The sequence below is a fragment of the Neopsephotus bourkii genome, unplaced genomic scaffold (genome assembly GCF_033783945.1).
Source record: "Neopsephotus bourkii isolate Nb327-2 ecotype Australia unplaced genomic scaffold, CSIRO-AGI_Nbou_v1 NB_1780, whole genome shotgun sequence".
Lineage (NCBI taxonomy): Eukaryota > Metazoa > Chordata > Aves > Psittaciformes > Psittacidae > Neopsephotus > Neopsephotus bourkii.
In genome coordinates, this window is record NW_026902254.1 from 4,420,211 (window position 1) to 4,440,342 (window position 20,132).

General features: G+C 39.0%; 2 protein-coding genes across 2 annotated transcripts in view; one reads left to right on the top strand and one right to left on the bottom strand.

The window, feature by feature from the left end:
* The first annotated feature begins 106 nt into the window (after positions 1 to 106).
* Positions 107 to 2,212, top strand: MED28 (mediator complex subunit 28). Its single transcript, XM_061379734.1, has 4 exons — positions 107 to 307; positions 394 to 460; positions 1,347 to 1,459; positions 1,920 to 2,212. Exons 1-4 carry the CDS (start codon positions 146 to 148, stop codon positions 2,115 to 2,117), a joined length of 540 nt encoding a protein of 179 aa, XP_061235718.1. The 5' UTR covers positions 107 to 145; the 3' UTR covers positions 2,118 to 2,212.
* Positions 2,213 to 4,766: 2,554 nt separating this feature from the next.
* Positions 4,767 to 20,132, bottom strand: part of FAM184B (family with sequence similarity 184 member B) — a 43,349-nt gene continuing 27,983 nt past the window's right edge. The window contains exons 4-12 of the mRNA XM_061379735.1: positions 16,076 to 16,288; positions 14,748 to 14,901; positions 13,376 to 13,572; positions 12,875 to 13,056; positions 9,629 to 9,805; positions 8,113 to 8,230; positions 7,829 to 7,933; positions 6,966 to 7,159; positions 4,767 to 5,528 (exon numbers count right to left, since the gene is read on the bottom strand). Of these exons, the coding sequence (XP_061235719.1) occupies positions 5,438 to 5,528; positions 6,966 to 7,159; positions 7,829 to 7,933; positions 8,113 to 8,230; positions 9,629 to 9,805; positions 12,875 to 13,056; positions 13,376 to 13,572; positions 14,748 to 14,901; positions 16,076 to 16,288 (1,431 nt within the window). The 3' untranslated portion in view covers positions 4,767 to 5,437. The remainder of the gene's footprint in view (positions 5,529 to 6,965; positions 7,160 to 7,828; positions 7,934 to 8,112; positions 8,231 to 9,628; positions 9,806 to 12,874; positions 13,057 to 13,375; positions 13,573 to 14,747; positions 14,902 to 16,075; positions 16,289 to 20,132) is intronic.

Sequence of the window (20,132 nt, forward strand, 5' to 3'; positions counted from 1 at the left end):
TCCCTGCTGCTTCTTGCCGTGTAACGCGCTCCGCGCTGAGGTACCGGCTCTCGGCGCTGAAGCGGGGCGGGGCGGGGCGGGGCGGGACGGGACCCGCCCGTGGCTGCCGCCCCTCTGCGCAGGCGCGGCTGCGCTGAGCCGAGCCATGGCTGGATCGCTGAGCGGCATGTTCAGTAACCAGCCTCCGGGGCCGCCGCCACCGCCGGGACCTCCTGGCGGGCCCGGCCCGGCAGGCCTCATCCCGCCTCCCACGGGGCCGCGCAATCCCAACAACACGCTGGTGGACGAGCTGGAAGCGTCCTTCGAGGTGTGTGGGCCGGGCCGGGCCGGGCTGGGGTTGGTCGCGGGTGGGCGCTACTCTCCTACTTACATCCGCGTTTCCGCCGTTCTCAGGCCTGCTTCGCCTCGCTGGTGAGCCAGGACTACGTGAACGGCACGGACCAGGAGGAGATCCGCACCGGTGAGGCCCCGGGGCTGTGGGTGTCCAGCGGCCGGGCCGGCCTTAGCCCTCGGAGGCTTTCGGGCGGTGCCGAGGTGCTGCGCTTGGCTGCTCGGGAGCCCTGGATACGCCACGGTTTTGTTGTGCAGGGTTAGAATACCTAGGGGCAAGGCTGGGGCTGGCTCCTCCTAAAGCTTCTTATGAAGCTTTGCAGGTGCATTTGGGCTTTGCCGCGAGTGTGTGTGCCTTGTCGTTTGAGGCCGAAAGAGGTTTAAAAACTCAGTTGTTACTTTTTGGTTCTTGAACGGTGACTGACATAATTTTGGGTTGCTCACACCTGGAATCCTGTGTTCAGTTCTGGGCCCCTCATGACAAGACAGACACTGAGGTGCTGGGGCAGGGCCAGGGAAGGGCAACAAAGCTGGTGAAGGATCTGGAGCACAAGTGTGATGAGGAGTGGCTGAAGGACCGGGGGGTTTTCTGGAGACAAGGAGCCGCAGGGGGGACCTTTTCTCTTTCTACACAACTACCTAAAAGGAGTGAGGTGGATGTTGGTCTCAAGTAACAAGGCACAGAACAAGTAGAAATGGCTTCAAGCTGGGCCATATTGGAGACCCTTTCATTGAGCCTGAAATGGTTTCTTTATTCAGCCAAGTTTCACAGATTATTTTATCACTCTTTGTCATTGTCAAAAATGTACTAAAACTTGGAAAAAGTTGCTGTCTTTTTTGAGAGAAGTTCTGAGTGCTTGCAAAGCAGTGTTTCATACAGAGATTTAATGCACATCCTGGGTTTAGAAATATGTCATTTTAGTAAATCTTCAGATTTTCTTTCTAGAAAATACGATGAAAAGTGAGTTTAATAGTTGTTTTTTTGGAATCTGCTTTATTTTGTTCCTTTATTTTAGGTGTTGATCAGTGCATTCAGAAATTTCTGGATGTTGCAAGACAAACTGAATGCTTCTTCCTACAAAAAAGACTGCAGCTATCAGTCCAGAAACCAGAGCAAGTCATTAAAGAGGTATGTTTAAATTGATTACCTGTGTTGTGCTAGATCAGGTAAGCTGTGCACCAGTACAGTGAGTCACCTTGTTCAGCTGAATTTTAGGTTTCTCAATGTGATGCTGTATCTTAAGTTGGCAGAACTAGACCATTAACATGGCTCTCTCACCATGAACCTGGAGAAGCTAGAAGCCTGCTGCACTGTGGGGTGTTGGAACACAGATGACAGTTTCATGGGAAGAAACAAACCAGTTAGTTAAATTTTGTTGGGAGTAATGATCTCTGAAACATATGACCAAGGGGAACAGAACTAGTGCATGAACAGCACTTTCCCTCTGTTTCAGTAGACACTTCTCATTGTTAGAATCCCTGTAAGATCAGCTTGAAAACTCAAACAAAAAAAATTACATGTTCTTTATGTGAGGTGGTTTTTCTTCTGAAGACCATCTGTTTACTAACATGCATTTTTTTATTCCTAGGATGTTTCAGAATTAAGAAATGAATTGCAGAGGAAAGAAGCATTAATTCAGAAGCATTTGGGTAAACTGCGACACTGGCAGCAGGTCCTGGAAGATATTAGTGTACAGCACAAAAAGCCTGCAGAAATGCCTCAAGGTCCATTAGCTTACCTAGAACAAGCATCTGCCAACATTCCTGCTCCAATGAAGCAAACATAATCTTACATATCTATTTTCAACAGTGCAAAGCACTGGTGGTGTTCTTACTTTGTATGCTTTTTGTATAATGGAATTTGTACTAAAAATATAAAAAGACAGTTAAGTGAAATAAATTACCTTTTTTTTTTCCCCAAAAAACGTATGCATTGGTTTTCTGTTTCAAAGGAAAATAGGCAGAGCTGCTATTCTGGACGCTTTCTGGCAGAAGTATGTTTTTCCAGAATGCATCCTGTTCCTTCTAGCAAGGGTGGCCCCTAACTGCGTCTTTGCTGGTGTGCTGAAAAGACTTTACCAGATTACTGTTTGGTTCAGCTGGAAGATTTTAATGTTTAGTGATGCAGTGATTATCTCTAAGTACTACTGTAGAAGCACCCTTAGGATTGTCTTTATCTAGGTCAGATTAAGAGTGTACCTTTTGAAGTGGATTGTCCATCTCTGCTGGACTTTTGCTCAACTCATGAAGGGGTCTTGGGATATACCAAGTTTGGGTCTTACAGTATGAAATGGAACTGCAAAATGCACCCTGGGGGAGTATGTAATGCAGGCCCAGTGTTACTGGTGTTTGTCTTGTCAGGCTGGTGTAGGGATGGTCCAAAATGCCCCCAAAATAAAGGTCACTCATTGTGGTTGTTGGGTTATCAGTGCTGTCCAGTCTACAGAATTGGCAGTTACTGTGATGCACTATTTAATTATCTAAATGTAGCCCAAACCACATTTTTGGAGATACAAATAGCAAAAGAGTTCTGACACTATTACTAGCCAGCGAGCTTCATTCCTCTACGTAGCCAGAAAAGCCACTTTCTAAGGTCACTTTTTTGGTGGGAACAGGTAACTATTGTAACGCTGGAAATTAAGTTAGTAATTGTGCACTGAGCTTTCCAGTTTGCATTTGAAGTATTTGGGGCAGAGTGGATGAAAATTCTAACCAAAAAACTTAGCCCTATGCTTTTCTGATCCTCGGAAACACCCAGGTACTCCTGCATGTTACCGTATACCTGTCTATCCCCTTCTTGATGACGTATAAAAAGTGTCTTTTTGAAAAGTCTGATTCCAAAGTTTCCTTCCAAACCAAGCAGTTCATCTTGGAAAAAATCCTAGATACTAGGATGGAAGCATTGGTCTGTATAAGCATTCTGCCCTTCTGGCACCTTTTCACCACCACTGAGGTGCAGTGGCTGTTTTGTACTAAGTGCTTACATCTGGCTGTTTGATGTAAGAAGGTTAGGCTGGAGGTGTCCCTCTTTGCACATGTGAAATTTGTTACACATAGAATGATTTGGATTGAAAAGGACCTTAAGATCATCCAGTTCCAACCCGTCTGCCATGGGCAGGGACACCTCACACTAGACCATGTCACCCAAGGCTCTGTCCAACCTGGCCTTGAAAACTGCCAGGGATGGAGCATTCACAGCCTTCCTGGGCAACCCATTCCAGTGCCTCACCACCCTCACAGTAAAGAACTTCTTCCTTATATCCAATCTAAACTTCCCCTGTTTTAGTTTAAACCCATTTCCCCTTGTCTTATCACTACATAGCTGGGCCCTGCTGGCTGAAATGAAATGGGGATTCAAATTATACAGCTGTTGAGGACGAACAGCCCTGTCATAAACACTAGGCTGCTGGGTGCACAGTCCCCTGCCAGAGGGTTTATATAGAATCATAGAATAGTTAGGGTTGCAAAGGACCTTAAGATCCTCAAGTTCCAACCCCCCTGCCATGGACAGGGACACCTCCCACTAAACCATATCACCCAAGACCTCATCCAGCCTGGTCTTGAACACTGCCAGGGATGGAGCATTCACAGCCTCCCTGGGCAACACATTCCAGTGCCTCACCACCCTACCAGGAAATAATTTCTTCCTTATATCCAACCTAAACTTCCCCTGTTTAAGTTTTAACCCATTATCCCTTGTCCTATCACTACAGTCCCTAATGAAGAGTCCCTCCCCAGCACCCCTATATGCCCCCTTCAGATATTGGAAGGCTGCTATGAGGTCTCCACACAGCCTTCTCTTCTCCAGGCTGAACAGCCCCAACTTTCTCAGCCGATCTTCATATGGGAGGTGCTCCAGTCCCCTGATCATTCTCGTGGCCCTCCTCTGGACTTGTTCCAACAGATTCATGTCCTTTTTTATGTTGAAGACACCAGAACTGCACACAATACTCCAAGTGAGGTCTCACAAGAGCAGAGTCAAGGGGCAGGATCAGCTCCTTTGATCTGCTGGTCACGCTCCTTTTGATGCAGCCCAGGATACGGTTGGCTTTCCGGGCTGCGAGCGCACACTGAAGCCGGCTCATGTTCATTTTCTCATCGACCAGCACCCCCAAGTCCTTCTCCACAGGGCTGCTCCGAATCTCTTCTCTGCCCAGCCTGTAGCTGTGTCTGGGATTGCTCCGACCCAGGTGTAGGACCTTGCACTTGGCATGGTTAAACTTCATGAGGTTTCATATCTTCATTTCTTCTTCCATCCTGGTAATGAGTTAGCTGGATGACCTGATAAATGTACTCATTCACCTGCTCTTCATTTACATGGACATAAGAACAGTACTGAGGTAAAATGTACAAGTATACAGTGCCCATAAATCTGGAACTCGAGTGTTTCTGTCTCACGTTTCAGCATAACATAGCACTCTTGCAAAGCAGAAATTGATGATGTACAAACAAGTTTTAATGTTCATACTTACATATTATCCTAATTTGTCAGGCTGATACAAGTATTGAAGTGCAACAGGAACATTATTTTGCAATGCTGACTATACAAAAGAGTGTATTAAACAAACTTGAAAGTATTTTTATAATAATATATTATAGCCTGCTATAAACATGCTATTCTTGGAGGCATATCCCATGCTGTACAGCTTAAAATAAGAGTAACAAAAACCTATTAAAAACTTGGAAAATAACATTATTATATACAGAAATTATTTTAAACAGCTGATGAAGCAAACGTATAAATCTACAGAAATCCCTTAGAGAAGTAAGATCTTTTTTCAGCTGGAGTGATATTGACAGGATGTATCAGCGACCAAACTGCATACTGAATCTAGCAGTGGAGTGGTATAGTCTCCTGGTTAAAAAGTCTATCCATGTAACAGTATCCACAATTTCCCTATTGCTTCTTTTTTCACAATGGTTGTTACAAAACCACACTTTTCTGAAATCCATGCCTATACCTCCATAGCAATTAGCTGTAAGAGTGCAGTTGTTCCTAATTATTTATTTGGAAATTACTTTTCTGTTTTTCCTAAACCATGTATTGGATCATCATTCCATGAAAGAAAACAGGAACAGCTTTTCTAGTAATTCTGAGGAGTATGCTTTAAAAGGAAAAATATTTAGTAAACCATTCTTGATGCTGAGGGTCTTGTTTTTGGTCATCTTTGGTTTGTGGTAGCTCACTGCCGTGTGCCCTGTGCAAACAAATAAGCATTAGCATCACTTACTTACAGTCTTACCAATATCCAATATATTTTTCCTGGAAAAACTCAGGATGCTATGAATGGACCTGCGCTCACATGAATCGAATGAAGCCAAAAGGTGCCAGATACAATTTCTAGTGGGATCTCTCCTAGCCAAGTAACTGGGCTAACATCACTGGTAGTAATACAAAGGAAAACGTGCAGCTGAGCTGAACAGCCATGGAGAAATGTTTGAACATAATTCTTCATAGCTCAAAAAAATAAAAAAAGGATGCTTTAAAAATAGGAAGTTTTGAAATTCAGAAGCTGGCAGCTGCAATTCACTCTCAGAAATACGAAATACAATTTCTGCATTAAAAATATTGGGCAGAAGTTTTATTTGTAACTGAAAGATTGAATATTAGTTGGCCTTGATAATCCTATTCCATAGTCTCTCATTTTTCAGCATTCAGGATTCTTTTTTAACATTTATATTAATTTTGCTCAGCTTATAGTAACAAATATGACTTATGATGGATTCATTTAGAGTAAGGAAGTAACTTCCCTGTATGCTTCCCTTTAATATACAAATCTGACTTGCCTTGGCAGTCATCTGACATTACACAGAATGCTTTTATCATTAAGATGTAGGAATTGCCAAACTGGATCCAAGCCCATGTCCCGGGTTATTGTCTTTGGCAGCAGTCAGCACCATCTGCCTTCAAGGAAAGGGCTCTCTAGCACACAATTTACAGAATAACTACCTCAGCTAAGAGAGAGGTAGGAAAGCTGGCTTTGTCCTGAAGTGTAGCAATAGGGTTTCCTGTAGTGCTAACCACATATATTTTTAACTATTTCTTGAAGAGATAGTTCAGTTATGTTTATAAACCACTGAACATTGTTTAAATAATATCTCATAAATTTGAAGAAAAATTCAAGCTTTTCAGAGAAAACCTATCAAACTAAGAAGCTTTTAGTTAAGTATCTGCTAATACATTTTTAAATCTCTAAACCCTTTGCCAAATTATTAGCCTAGATTCATTTAAATATCTCCTCAAATAAAAATATGCCATCTACATCTGCCAAGTGTAAAAGCAAGGAAACAAAAGTAAGAAGGAAAACACATCCTTAACAGAACCACTGATACGTGCCTGAAAATTTTAAACAGCCATGCTCACTATTAGCTACATTCTTGGTTAAATACATGCAGCTCTTCTCTTTTTCTGTACTAGAAGCGGTTGCAAGCATAAGCTTTACTGGGCAGTGATTATAACCTACGTCTGCAGTGAAGTTCTGGGTCTGTCTGCAGAGAACTGAACACATGGAGGTCACTGCATGATGGGAACCTTAGATCATTATTTCCAAATGTCTAATGTGTTTGAATTGCCTATAAGATTCTGAGTGCATGATATTCGTCATCTTACAAGTCACTGCAAAACGGATAAATACCTTGTGGTGTCTGAGGACTGTGCTGATGGAAAGCCCACCCTGAGGCAGCCAGAACTCCGGTCTAAGCTTGTAGATTTTGTTATTTGAGGAGCACTTCTTTTTGATCTCAAGTCACAGCTCAAAAAGCTCTTTGCGTAGGAAGCTAAATTCGGCACACTGACAACACGACTGGGCGCCTCAATAGTTTTCTTCTTCTGTTTTGTATTGTGACAGAAAGCTTCATTACACACATGTCTTTTTACACTTTATACTATAAAACCTCAACAATACCTCATTCCCAGATTTCTTGAGAGGAGCACCCAAAAATGAATATTCCCATCTTTTTCTGAAGGCATTTAAAATAAATTCTCAGGGCATGCTGTGAGGGTCCACAGATTAAGTAGTCTAATGAAAACTTGTGTACTTGATGATTTAGATAGCTTTGCAGAGCTCAGTTAGGTGCTTTCCACCAACTTGACCTACCTTCTTTCCATGACTATTTATAGATGGTATAATACAGAAGGACTGGAATGACAAAGGGCAAAACCTGGGCAGCCAAAACACAATTAATAATTTTCCTTGATGCATGCAATATCCAAAATAGCAACTCCCAAAGGTGCGAGCAATGGCTGTGCTTATCCCAGCAGAAGACTGATGGCCTTTGGAGTTCTAGTATTTTATATTTGCTTAAACACTTTGTGCATATATACTCCTCCTGAATTTATGTTATACTCAGAAACTGACTGTAGGCTGGCTTACTGGAATTCTACTGAATAACAGTACTATAAAAAAATTCATAGGACCTTTATTATCCTGATTATCTGTAGGATTTGTGTAAGAATAAAACATCATGATTGAAGTTTTAATTGCATTGCCCATCTTACCTTCATGGAGGGAGTTGAGCATCCTCTATTAGGGTTGAAAGAAAATGATCGATTCCTGTAAGATTCATTGTTGGCTAAATGTGAATGCTGACATTTTCTTCCTTCCTGAGAGGAGAGAAAGTTATACGTATGGAAACATCCTTTTGTTGGAAGTTGGTATGGAAACATGTATTTGTCAAAGTATTCAGAAGAGAAAGTATGAGTCTGAAGCAATGTGTGAAACACTGAACAGAACCTTCCAACAGATTGCAAAATATGTATGTACACATAAAACGAATTCTTACTGCCAACTGCTTGATAATCTCTTCTTTCTCACTTAATTTGTCTTGCAGACAGCTTATAAGGTGTGCACCTTCTGATCTGGACTCCCACTTTCTTGACTTTTCTTCTAATTCTTTAAGTCTGTACCAAAGAAAATGCAGGCCAGAAAAAACTTCCTCAGACCAGGTTCAAGAGATACTCAGGCTGTACTCTGCTCAAAATTTCAAGCCTAAAACACAGGGACACAGTTAGGCCTTTCTAATAAAACAGCACTGCTAAAAAAATGGGTACCTGTACATGGATTATATTTAAGTATAGAATGTTGTGGAGCTCCAAAATAAACTGCCACCAGAATTAACCCACAACACCTGTGAGGGTTTGAAGTCCAGACCCTGGTATAAAATACTAACAAGCTTGCACATCCCATTGCTGGTCTAGTTTCCTAAAGAAACAAATCTGTGCAGCAGTATCTATGCATGTCTGTATTCATCTGTCCTCTTTTCTGACCCACTAACTTTAGAATCCACAGGCTAATTTCAACTATATTTGATAAAGGCTTCATACTCAATTCCTATAACTTCACTAAAAGAGAAGCTTAGATATACATGCTGCATTAATGAACTCTCTAAGCCAAAACCTGTAGTGAGTTCAATTCTCTAAATGCCTTCATCAGGGGAAAAGAATCAATCTAGAACTTACAACTTCTTAGACATAGCGTAGAAACACATTTGATGGACCCATGGGAAAACAAGTTACTATTTCATCAGCCAAGTTCGTGAAATTCACCTGCCGTACTGTAGTGTATTGCAAAATACAAACAACCATTTAGTGGGGTTTTTTTTTAAGATGAACATTCTTGAGATGTCTTTTAGTGTCTTACATTCTCTAGTTAGTGTATCTCAGAGTTCAGATAAAAAGATAAATCACCTCTAAATGTTTTGCAACCTGCTTAAATGCACAGGTCTCTCTTCTGGACTTACATTGTATAGTTGTGATAAGAGAAAAGGACAAGGGATAGATATATAATTAACATATGTATTATAATAACAGGGATCATTTCTGAGTGGCCTCTCCAGTACAGTCTGAAGCACCACAGGACTACTTAACTTCACAGGGGGTTGCAAAGTGCATTTATTTACATGAGCTTTTGGGGGCTGTCCTGGGAAATTTGCAGAAGAATAAGAATGAGCAAGAGCTTAACAACAAGGATGCTGCTCTGATGAATAAAATTAAGCACAAAGGCCTCTGGTATCATCTGTGACAAAGATGATTTAATACTTCATGAAATTGCAAGATGCTAAGTGCAGGTTTTAATTTAGCACTGTAAAACTTTATGTATACTGCTTTATATTAAACAATATCCAGAGTTTATCACAATATATTTGGGTCTTTTTGTGCTCACAAAGGAAATATGTATACAGTTCTATTTCATTGCTTATAATATTCTACCTATGAGTAATAACAAAAATGTACATTCTGAGTATAATTTCAAACAGAACTCTTTACCAGTATGAGCCAGAGTTTATTTAAATGACTTACTCAGTTTCTAAGGAGAAAATCTTTGCTTGGAGATGTGCCTGAGCGCTGTTGAAATCAGATAATATGCTTTCAATTTCCTTCCAGTGATCTTGTTTCAGTATGTCCAGTTCTTTTTTATGCTTGACATTGAAGTCTTCTACGAGTAGCCTTTTATTGGTATTAAAATATGTCTGAATTCTCACATTTCAATACCATTTTATTATCATTGATCAAAGCATGCAGTTTTGAGGTCTTTTATTGACTACAGAGGGTAGTTAGCTGGGTGCAGCTCTGGGCTTCAGCTTACTGATTTGACCTTGACAATTCTGCTGCAATCTGAAGCAGGACCACACTAACACTGAGGAAGCGGAAATTTATTTGGAGAAGTATTTGACTTTCAGCCTTCAAGAAATTGAGGGTCTATTCTATACAATGATGCTATTGATATTCTCTCTATGGTTCATTCGTACACCAGTCTTAATGGTCAAACATGACAGTGAAGTACTATAGGAACTCACTTGTATTAAGCAAAATTATTTTGAAACCTCTGGGATTTTAACCTGAAACTCTGATGCTGTGTTTCATCACATTGCGGCACCAGAAACATTTAATACTGCCTACCACCGTCCTAAAAATATTATATATTTTTAAAGTGAAGGTAAGAAATGTTCTAACAATATATTTTGAAAGATACTGCTTATTTAACACCATCAACTGAAAATTAAAAAATGCCTCACATTTTTTTAAACCTAGCTATAACATTGCTTTTTCCTACTGACCCTAAAATCAATATTGAAAGGTTATTTTTGACTTGCTGCCTTTTGTTTGTTAATGTTTTGTTAAACCTTGGAGAAACTTTTTCATTGTCTCAATGAAAAGCCCATGTTCTGTTACTGATTAAAACAGAGATGTCAGACTCAGCAGGTTAACTACTGTATTTTTCAGAACAGATATTCAGTTTACCTTTTTAGTTTTTCATGTATTTCTAAGCCCCTTTCATGCTTCAGGAAAGGCCAAAAGGCCCATGAACTGTGTCTGCTTTTGGAATTAGGGCACAGCCATCAAAGTGATTGATTTAACACTTGGCACAAAAAAAAAAAAAACAAAACAGAAGAGTAAGAATAAATGGGAGCAGAATCCTTGAAATACATCTTCAGGAGCAGAATAAAAGCTCTGCTTCAGACTAGCCGTTCTGGGACTTGCCCTCTTTTCCCATAAAAAACCCTTTTGTCTGCTTACATACTAATTCTTGTAAAAGGTTTCTGTACTGGAAAAAGTCACAGTTCAAGAGAATGGAAATGGGAAGGACTACTTCATGAGATTACTGGTTTCACTTACTCAGGAACTGTAGGAATAGTAATTTTAAATAACTGGTTCTAAAAATTTGGCACATGTAAATAACAAGCCACTCTCAGCTTTCAGGTCAGAAACAATTAGCATGAGACAAGGTCACTGTTGGTTAAGTAACAGTAAAAAGGCTGTAATTTATCTGCACTCACAAATTTAACTATTCCCCTACAAAAATTATTGGTCCTGCAAAAGCAAAACAAGAGCTGCAAGTTAATACTGCAGGTTTTCCATGGGTTAATTTTAGCCTGCATCAGATGCCTAGGCCCATTTGAGCTCTCGGGTTCTGCCTCCTGTTATTTGAAGGATTTCAACTTATATAATTTCCATTAATGCTTTCTTCTCAAATGCTTACTGTAGTACAGCTACACCATTTATCCCCTGTTAAGATTATCCTCCAGCCCAGCAGCTTTAGCATTTGAGGCCTTTTAGACCTCATCGCTGACATGTGAATAATTCTTCTCTTCATGAACAGAAGCTCTAAATTCCTTTAAGGTAGCTGGAGGGCACTGATGAAACTCTCTGGTTTGCAATCCTTTCTGTTGATCTTGCTTCAAAAGCTTGAAATGAAAATCACTTTCAAGTAACTCTCCAAAGAGCGCAAAGGAAAAAAAAATTCCTTCTCATGTCTTTCTCATTCTTTAAATATCTGCTGACTGGTAGACAGCAATAGAATTACTCTGACCACTCTGACAGTCTGCCAAGAGACACTCAATCCCTTGAGTGCTTTTCTTTCAACTATACAGGACATCATTTTAAAGATTCCTTTAAGGGTATACTCTTCAGAAATACTTTTACATATACAGCTTGAGTAGCTAGTGGCATACATTCTACACCACTGCAGAAATGAATTAAAAGATAGCCATTTACCAGATCCCTTAATCTATCTGCAAAGAGAATGTGTTAAGTGTGATAATAAAGAAATTCCAAAGCATCCAGCAGCCATACAAATGCACTGGACAATGAACCCAGACTTGTCCCCCATGTAAAAGGTAAGTCCTGCACTTTTTAAGTAGGGAAGACTGCTATTACTGCACTATGCAACACATGCTCTGAGCCTGTGGCTACATTAGGAGGATGGGTACAAACTGGAACACAAGAGGTTCCACTTAAACTTGAGAAGAAACTTCTCAGTGAGGGTGACAGAACACTGGAACAGGCTGCCCAGGGAGGTTGTGGAATCTCCTTCTCTGGAGACATTCAAAACCCGCCTGGACATGTTCCTGTGTAACCTTATCTAGGTGTTCCTGCTCCTGCAGGGGGATTGGACTAGATGATCTTTTGAGGTCCCTTCCAATCTCTAGCATACTGTGATTCACTTCACATTCTACAAGACAGGAAAGACTGCAAATCAACTTCCCCTCCCTGTGCCCTGACAGCATATTATAGCTTCAGGTTTTCACAAGTCCAGAGGCACTGTCAGTCTGTCATCTCTGCCCTTACTCCCCCAAAGCTAAGTCTTACAGACTACAGATGGCATTCTCAAGTGTCCCCTCTAGAGTTAATTACCCATTGGTTTCAGCTACAGAGAGTATATATAAAAAATAGACCTTGATTCTCAGAGACTGTCATATTTTTTTAGTAGCTCTTGGGTGAATTTGGGATTTGTTTATGTCTTCCAGTGCCTTTCAATGGCTGATGTTACACAGATTTTCCCAGGTCACACTTGTGGGCTACACTGGATGTATTTCTCTGTGATACATAATGAACAATTAGTTCCAATGCTTTTATTATGGCTGGAGAGAAGTGTGAAATGAATTACTGCTTTTACAAAATTCCTAACCTCTATAATTAGCACTTTAGAAAGGAGTCTGACACTCATCACATTTAGAACACCTCTGACACTGGCATCATTATTAGCATCATTACTGGCATCATATATATCTAGATAGCACTGTGAAGTGTGAGTTTAAGGCAAACCTGTGCTGTTTCTCACTATCCTGGAGATGTGCAGCTTCTTCCTTTTGGGACTTCAACTCAGGACTGAGTAGCTCCATTGTGTCCTTCAAAAGTAAATTCTCTTTCTTGAGTTCAGAAATTTCACTCTGACATTTTTCCAGTTCGTCATGGAGAGATCTGATCTGGCTCTGGCTACTTCCTTCCTAAGAAAAAGGCCAAATTTAGTTATTCACAGCCTCTCATTATTTAACATGATGGTCTCACTGGAGTTGTGTGCACTGAATTTTTGTGAAGTGAGTTTTCAATTCTATGTACAAGACAAAATATGTGATCAAAACTTCTTGAACATATTTTACTAAATATAAAATTTTACTGTAACATTATATGTAACATTTACTTGTGTTGTAGATTCTGATCTTTAAGTTGGAAAAAAGCCTGGCCATAGGGAAAAGCTGGTAAACAATTTTGAAGTGGGACATAAAGAAGGAAAACCATTCAATTTCTGTAAAAGACTCTGTACACTTTTATTATCTCTGAAGAGAGAAATTTGATACTACTGCTTTTGCAAAACACAACATGGCAATGAAGTAGGAACTGAATTCTTGCCTGTTGCTTCTTCACTGTCCTCACACTCCTCAGTTCCATTTGGAGTTCTTCTATTTGTTTTCTGAGGCTAGTGCACGATGTCTGTTGCTCAGAGAGTTCCATCCTTAGAGATCCTAGTAACGATCAGACAACAATCATTCAGGCAGTCAGAGGCCAGCTGGATGGGGAAGGTAGATACAGACAATGTAGATGGAAACATTAATGCATTACATTTTGCTTTGTTCCTCAACTCCTTCACCATTAAGTATGATGGCCTTCTATTACTAGAGAAGTCACTCAGGTAAGCTATAGTAAGATGATATGGAGCTACCACAGCAATGATTCAACATCAGAATCAGAGGTGATACTGTGGTAGTTGTTTTACAGACTACATCATTATAACTGGCTTCTTCTGACCTTGAATTTTACTGGAGCACCCTTGGGTTTCCCTGTTAAGTCCACTGGTGCTTTAGAGAAGGCCAGAAGACAGAATAAGGAGAGCTCTGGTTGTGTTAAAGAAGTACAATACTTATGTAAGCAGATCTGTCATATACTACAACCTTTGTGTATATCCAGTACAAGTTGTCTCTCTATATTGTCTCCTTATAATTTTTCTTGAAGAATTTATCTATTGAACATATAAACTTCAGAGAGCAACACATCTTTCTAGCAAATTTGAATTACTGGCAATGAAGCTCCAAATAATAAGATAATCAGTTTTTAAAAGTTAAATTAAATAAATTTAAAATTTAATTTAAAATAAATGTTAAAAAATTAAAGTTCTTTCAAATTATTCTGTCTTTATTTAAACCCCCCTTTTATACGTGAGCTTTAATAACCTGAGCTTAAACCTGGAGATATTATAGGTACTTCTAGTGGAGTGTTCTGATTAATTCTGTACAGTTTAGGGAACTTTCTATGCTGACTGAACAATATGTACGGAGCAGCTAATATCCATTGCTGAATTCAACAGAACAGACTTGAATCATATAAAATAAATCTTCATGTCATAGAAAAAAGGGTAAAATCATATCCTCTAACTGCAGTATTCCAATTTAATATACCTGATAGTGCATACTTGAAATGTTGCACACCAGACTTCTCTCCTAGCAACATCCTGTTGCTGACAGTTGAGAGACAGTTTAACAAAGACTATTAATTCTGTATTGCTGAAATTGTAGGGTATGAAAAAGGAGAATCACAAACACCTGAGTTCCTCGAAGATGGGAAAGAAAATGAATGGGAGAAAAGACAGTGCTTCTCAGCATATAATCAATCAGTAAGCTGTGCATGACATGAGACATTATACCTAGCAACACAGTTTGCTCCTTCTGTATCTGCTCGAGTTCATCATGTAATTCTTTCTTTGCCTTCTCTTCCAAGGTTTGTATTTCCAGTCTATGAGACTGATGTTGGCTCTTGAAAGTCTCATTAAATTCCTTTTTCAAACGTTCTTCCGCCTCCTGTAAGCAAAAGCATCCCCAAAACAAAATATTTGGAGCCTATTTATCATTTTGTTTTACTTGTATTGCCAGGATGAATCTTTCATTGTAAAACTTTTATTTTTTTCACCACTTTACATGACACTTCTTCAACACAAGAATAAAAATGAGCTGAAGTTTAAAAATTATACTTAATAGGTACAAGAGAAATTATCCACATACTATCTATTAGCTGTTTATCTTTGCACTATTTGACATTAGAAAGATGTTTGATTATTCAACATACAAAGCCTCCTAAATTTGACCTGTATGTCATTATCACAGAGTGTCAGGCAAAAGCTTCTGTCCTTCCTTGTATCATTCTTGCCTAGAACTTACTCTGCTGATAGAAGTGCTGCTGATACACTGTAAATGATGGAACATTTGCTTGGTAGTGGCTATGAGAGCAAACTCCTATCCTCAGTTTCATTTTTACCCACTTACTGCCTTCAGCTTGCTTTTGTTAAGTTGGGATTTAAGCCTGAATATATAAATATATAAATTCTACTTAAGGTGGTTTTACTATGCATGCTTTATACGAAGGCTTTTCCTAAGGTGTGCAATATCAACAGGAATATCTGAACTCTATGTCACAATCGCACTAACATTTTTAAAGTTGTCTTTTTCTCCCCTCAACCTGCAACATTGTTTAGAATCTTAATATATTGCATTAACATTTTGTCACTGAAATAAATCCAACCGAACCTTTAAAAGTGTTGCTTATCCACTTACAGAATTGTTTCTTGAAGGTAGGTAAGTCAAGACACATCGTTAGACATATCCATTAATAATGGATGAAAAACAATAAAACTGAGTCCTGTTAATAATACACTTAGGATTTCTCTCTTATTTCTGAAGCAAGAGCACAGCTACAGGAGTTTGTATTAACTGCAGCCTAACTAGAGAGATTAGGCTATATTATTTTATGAAATCCTTTCATTCACACTGTGATCTAAGTTCAAATGTTAAAATTAAAAAAAAACCAAAACACCTGAAGAGGATAAGGTTTCAAAATCACAGAATTATTCACTGTGTGCAACAACTGCAACCCTTTAGTAAAAAAGCTGGAGATAAATTAGTTTCGATAATTGGCTGTAAATAATATGGTTTAGCCCACAAGCAAGATTTTGTTTACACTAGTATGTCGCAAACTGACCTTGAGTTCCTGATTTTTGCTTTTCTCCAACATTTTTAAGACTTTCTGATGTGATGCCTCCAGCTGCAGTTTAGCATTCTGGTTTTCTTTAATGATGTTTTGAAGATCCTGCAAAAGCTTCTCTTTTTCCTTGTTGAACTGTAGACTATGTTTCTTCAGTGACTCCTTGAAATTACTTGCTTGCTGATCTAATATCTGCTTCAGCTGAGCCACCTTACAGAAAAAGTAAGACAGGATCAATGGATGCATTCACAATGGAGAGAAATGATGTAAATTTGAGGAACTATGAAAGGAAGAAGTTTGTATCCTTAATTTCATGTGACTTTAAGTGATTCAAATGATGTTACACACATCTGCAAATTGAATATGATATAGATTATGACCTGTGACTACATCCTATTCTTACCTCTACACTAATACGTGTTCTTTTTCTGTTCAGTGTTGCCCTAATATTTTTTTTCCATGCGTGCTGTACACACTGTTAGCTGAGGAAGCACTGCAGCTTTAGCTATCTAAATACTTGCTTGTAACTTCAGCTGCATACATATACCTTTTTGATGCAGCACCACAAAAGCTGAAGATTTACTAAGTAGGTTGTCTATATCCTTTCACATTTCATTTTCATAGCACCATATTTTGCATGATGTAAAAGAAAAGGAGGCACGATGTGCAAAGCCCTTAATTCTCATTAACTTCATGGCCACAGCTAGCATTGCGCTGTCGAAAGGGAGATATTAATGAGCTATGCCAAATCTCTCCAAAACCTAGGAATCCTTTTGGATATTGGCTGAATGTACTCCAGGTAGCTCTTCCTCACACTGGTTAGGCATGCCGACTCCTCTCCTCCAAAGGGTGCATCTCTTCCTCCTCCTGAGGCCCTTCTCAATTTCCAGATGGATCACAGCCTTTATTCATGTGCTCTCTAAACCTCTACTATTCTCATAGGTTCCCAGCGCAGAACTGTGCTCCGTAGGCTCCAGATACTGCGATCCACAGAGCTTGTGTCAGTTCCCAGAGTTCCAACTCCTTTCAGACAAAGGGCATTGTTTACTTCTGCTTTATAACTGCAACCTTCAACTACATTGTACCTCAACTTGTCTTCACTTCTAGCCCCACTTTCCACTTTTACCATTTCTTGGCATCTGCTCCCTTCTCTCTATAATTCATACAAGCCTTTATGCCCCAGTAATAAATCTTGATATTAAAGAAGAAAAATTAATATGAACCTTTTCTTGGAGACACATCTAAGAAATAATTATTTCTACTTGATCAATTTATCCTATTTTAATTGTGTTTTTTTTCTACAGAGAAACTAAATAAGCGCCTGAAAACATCATAAAAACTTGTTCTGTATCTTAGTTGTCCGTAATTTTGGTAAAAGGTTTGTGTTCACAGAATATCAGCTGAAGATGATTTGTTTCTGCTTAAGCAGTATTTGTGTGAAACATGAATGTTCATGAACTTCATGTGCTGTGGAGATTACTCAAAACCTCTTACTTGAACACACACAGGTATAATGAGAACTACATAACTCCTTTCTAAATCTGTTTTTTGTACCTCTGTAAGCAGCTGGCAAGAAAGCTACAAGAAAGCTACTTTTCCATTTTTAAGTATGTTTATGGATATAGAATTGCTCTTCATATACGTAAGTCAGTATACTGTGTTCTTTCCTTTTAAATAGTTTGTCCTTCAAATCCACAAGTCAGGTTCCTTCTCTCCAGTCACTTGCTGGTGGTTATCACTGATCTTGTACTTCAGTTTCCCTCTGATCTCCTTCCAACGGTTTGCTCACAAAGGGCCGTACTACTATTATAATTAACAAGGATTTCCTTTATCAAATGGGCTAGTGTGCTGTGCTTGAACTTCAGAGTTCCTCAGTTTTATCACGAATGTTTCACATCTGAGATCTACAGCAGTATTTGTAATTTAGACATGACGTCTTTAAAACTTAGATTACTTTATCATTTTCAAGGAGACAAATGGTTTTATTCACACACAGGGGAGGAAGAGATGGCAGCAGCAGTTCTGCTTTGTGTGTGACAGAGAGAGAAAGGAAGCATGGAGGCACAGACAACCCAAGAGAGCAAGAGTGCATGTGTGTGCCTATGAAGGTAACCAGGACATTTATTCAACTGATGAAAGCCTAGGTTGTCCAATGATAACTTAATATACAAGTGAAGAAGTGGCAACAGGTGACACACTGGAGCTCACCCTGTTTTATCCTGTAGCCCAGTGACAAGGGGACTCTTTAAATGGTGAAAAATCTGACAGAAGGAAAAAACAAACAAACCAAGCCCAGGTCTCCCACACATCCTGAGAATGTTAGGTTGGTAGATAAGAAGAAAATAAACATTCTTTCACCTAGTGTTTTGTGGACCAAGTTTTTACTGGGTCAGAAAATGAAAGATTAGTTTTACCACTTCTTAAGCAATTCCAAACCAACATGGTACATTTGAATTTCACTGATGCTATCCAACCAATTTGAGTTAGCAAATTTGAAAAAGGGCCTAGCTTTAGCTGCCCCAAACTATGTTAACTAATCATCCAGTCATTTCCTGGCTTCTTCCATTGTGTCATCCAATTAAACACAAAGAAACTGCCTGACAAACCTAGTGAAGAATAATTGCTAAATATTATTCTTGATGAAAAAAATTATTTGTCTTTAATTTCTCTGTGTGATGGGATCTATCTGCAGTCTGGATACACTCCAACACCAGGCAAATGCCAGAGCTGCTTGCTAATGATAGCTTTGTTCCCAGAGCTCCTGCAATTTTTATTCTTTCTTTGAAAAATAAGTTGTAAATCATACGATCTAACCAAAGGGGCATTTTGCCTTCTGGGTACAGGTAAAAACATTTACTTTGTCTTAACACCTATCAAACTCAAGCCAACGTTTTTCTATATAAAGAAAGTTTTTAGGTACTGCAGTTCCTTATAAAACTAACCTTTGATGTGGAACACTTAATACTGTACAGTCCCATGTATCATCTGATGTAATATGCGTTAGCATTACTATACTCAAGCTGCATTTTTTTTCTGGGCTTCTTGCAAGTAAGCCAGTGAGTAAAAAAGATGTGCCAGAAGAGTGGGCTGTGTATTTTCTAACAGAAAAAAATGGAAACAGGAAAAACGTCACTTGGATTATTTCTTTTGTGAATTAAATATTCATTTAGGCAGGACAGATAAAAGAAGTCTGTATAAACTTCAGCTGTGGTCATAACATTGTTAAATTTCAAGACACTCTTCATAGACAATTATTGGTTCAAAGCAATACTAACATGAAACATCAGATCATACTAAATAGAAATAGGCTAAGCATAAATTGGTAGCAACAGAGAACATAATTTAGTAAGAAATGAGATGGAAAATATTTCTAAATATATTTTTCAGTGATTTAGAGAAAAAAACCCTACACAAATATATCAAGCATAGAAACACTCTCATGGACTTTGCCACTTCTAAATTATTAGAGTTTAAAAAACAGACATTTCCAATGCATCAGGTTTCTTCCCCTGTCTTTCAACTAAAAGGGGTTTCAAATCCACAGTGCAAATCCTTTTCTGGAATACTTAGCAGTGCCCAGGCATTTTATTGTGTTTCATTACTTCAGATTAGATAGCTCTAGCCTGAATTTATTTAAACTGGTAAAGCAACAATTAAGCCAATGAATATTATAAATTAACACTACACCAACTCACAGCAGTCCAGAAGCTATTTGCCTCCTTTTACTATTAACAAACCAGCAACACTGTGTACTTTTATGTTTTATAGTGTCCTCCTGCTGCAAAACAAAACCTTTTGAAAAAACTGTACCTCTAATACTATTACTCATTGACTTTTATCCACCAGAACTGCATAAAAGGGTCTTAAAGATGCAGCTAATGCTTATTCACAGTACAAACTTAAGGCAACAGTATTTTTCTAGTTTCTGCTGTGTTCTTTTCAAATTTCAGTGTTATGTTTGCACTTGCCCTTTCTTAATGACAGCTGGTTTTGCCTCCCACTGTCTTCAAGTAAAGAAAAAATGAACAACTATTACTAAAAGATGACAGATAAG

Excerpts from the sequence above, each read along its gene's own strand:
- MED28 (XM_061379734.1), top strand. The coding sequence starts at position 146 with ATGGCTGGATCGCTGAGCGGCATGTTCAGTAACCAGCCTCCGGGGCCG. Across the intron at positions 461-1,346 it reads CCAGGAGGAGATCCGCACCG|GTGTTGATCAGTGCATTCAG; the intron begins GTGAGGCCCCGG and ends CCTTTATTTTAG. Across the intron at positions 1,460-1,919 it reads CAGAGCAAGTCATTAAAGAG|GATGTTTCAGAATTAAGAAA; the intron begins GTATGTTTAAAT and ends TTTTATTCCTAG.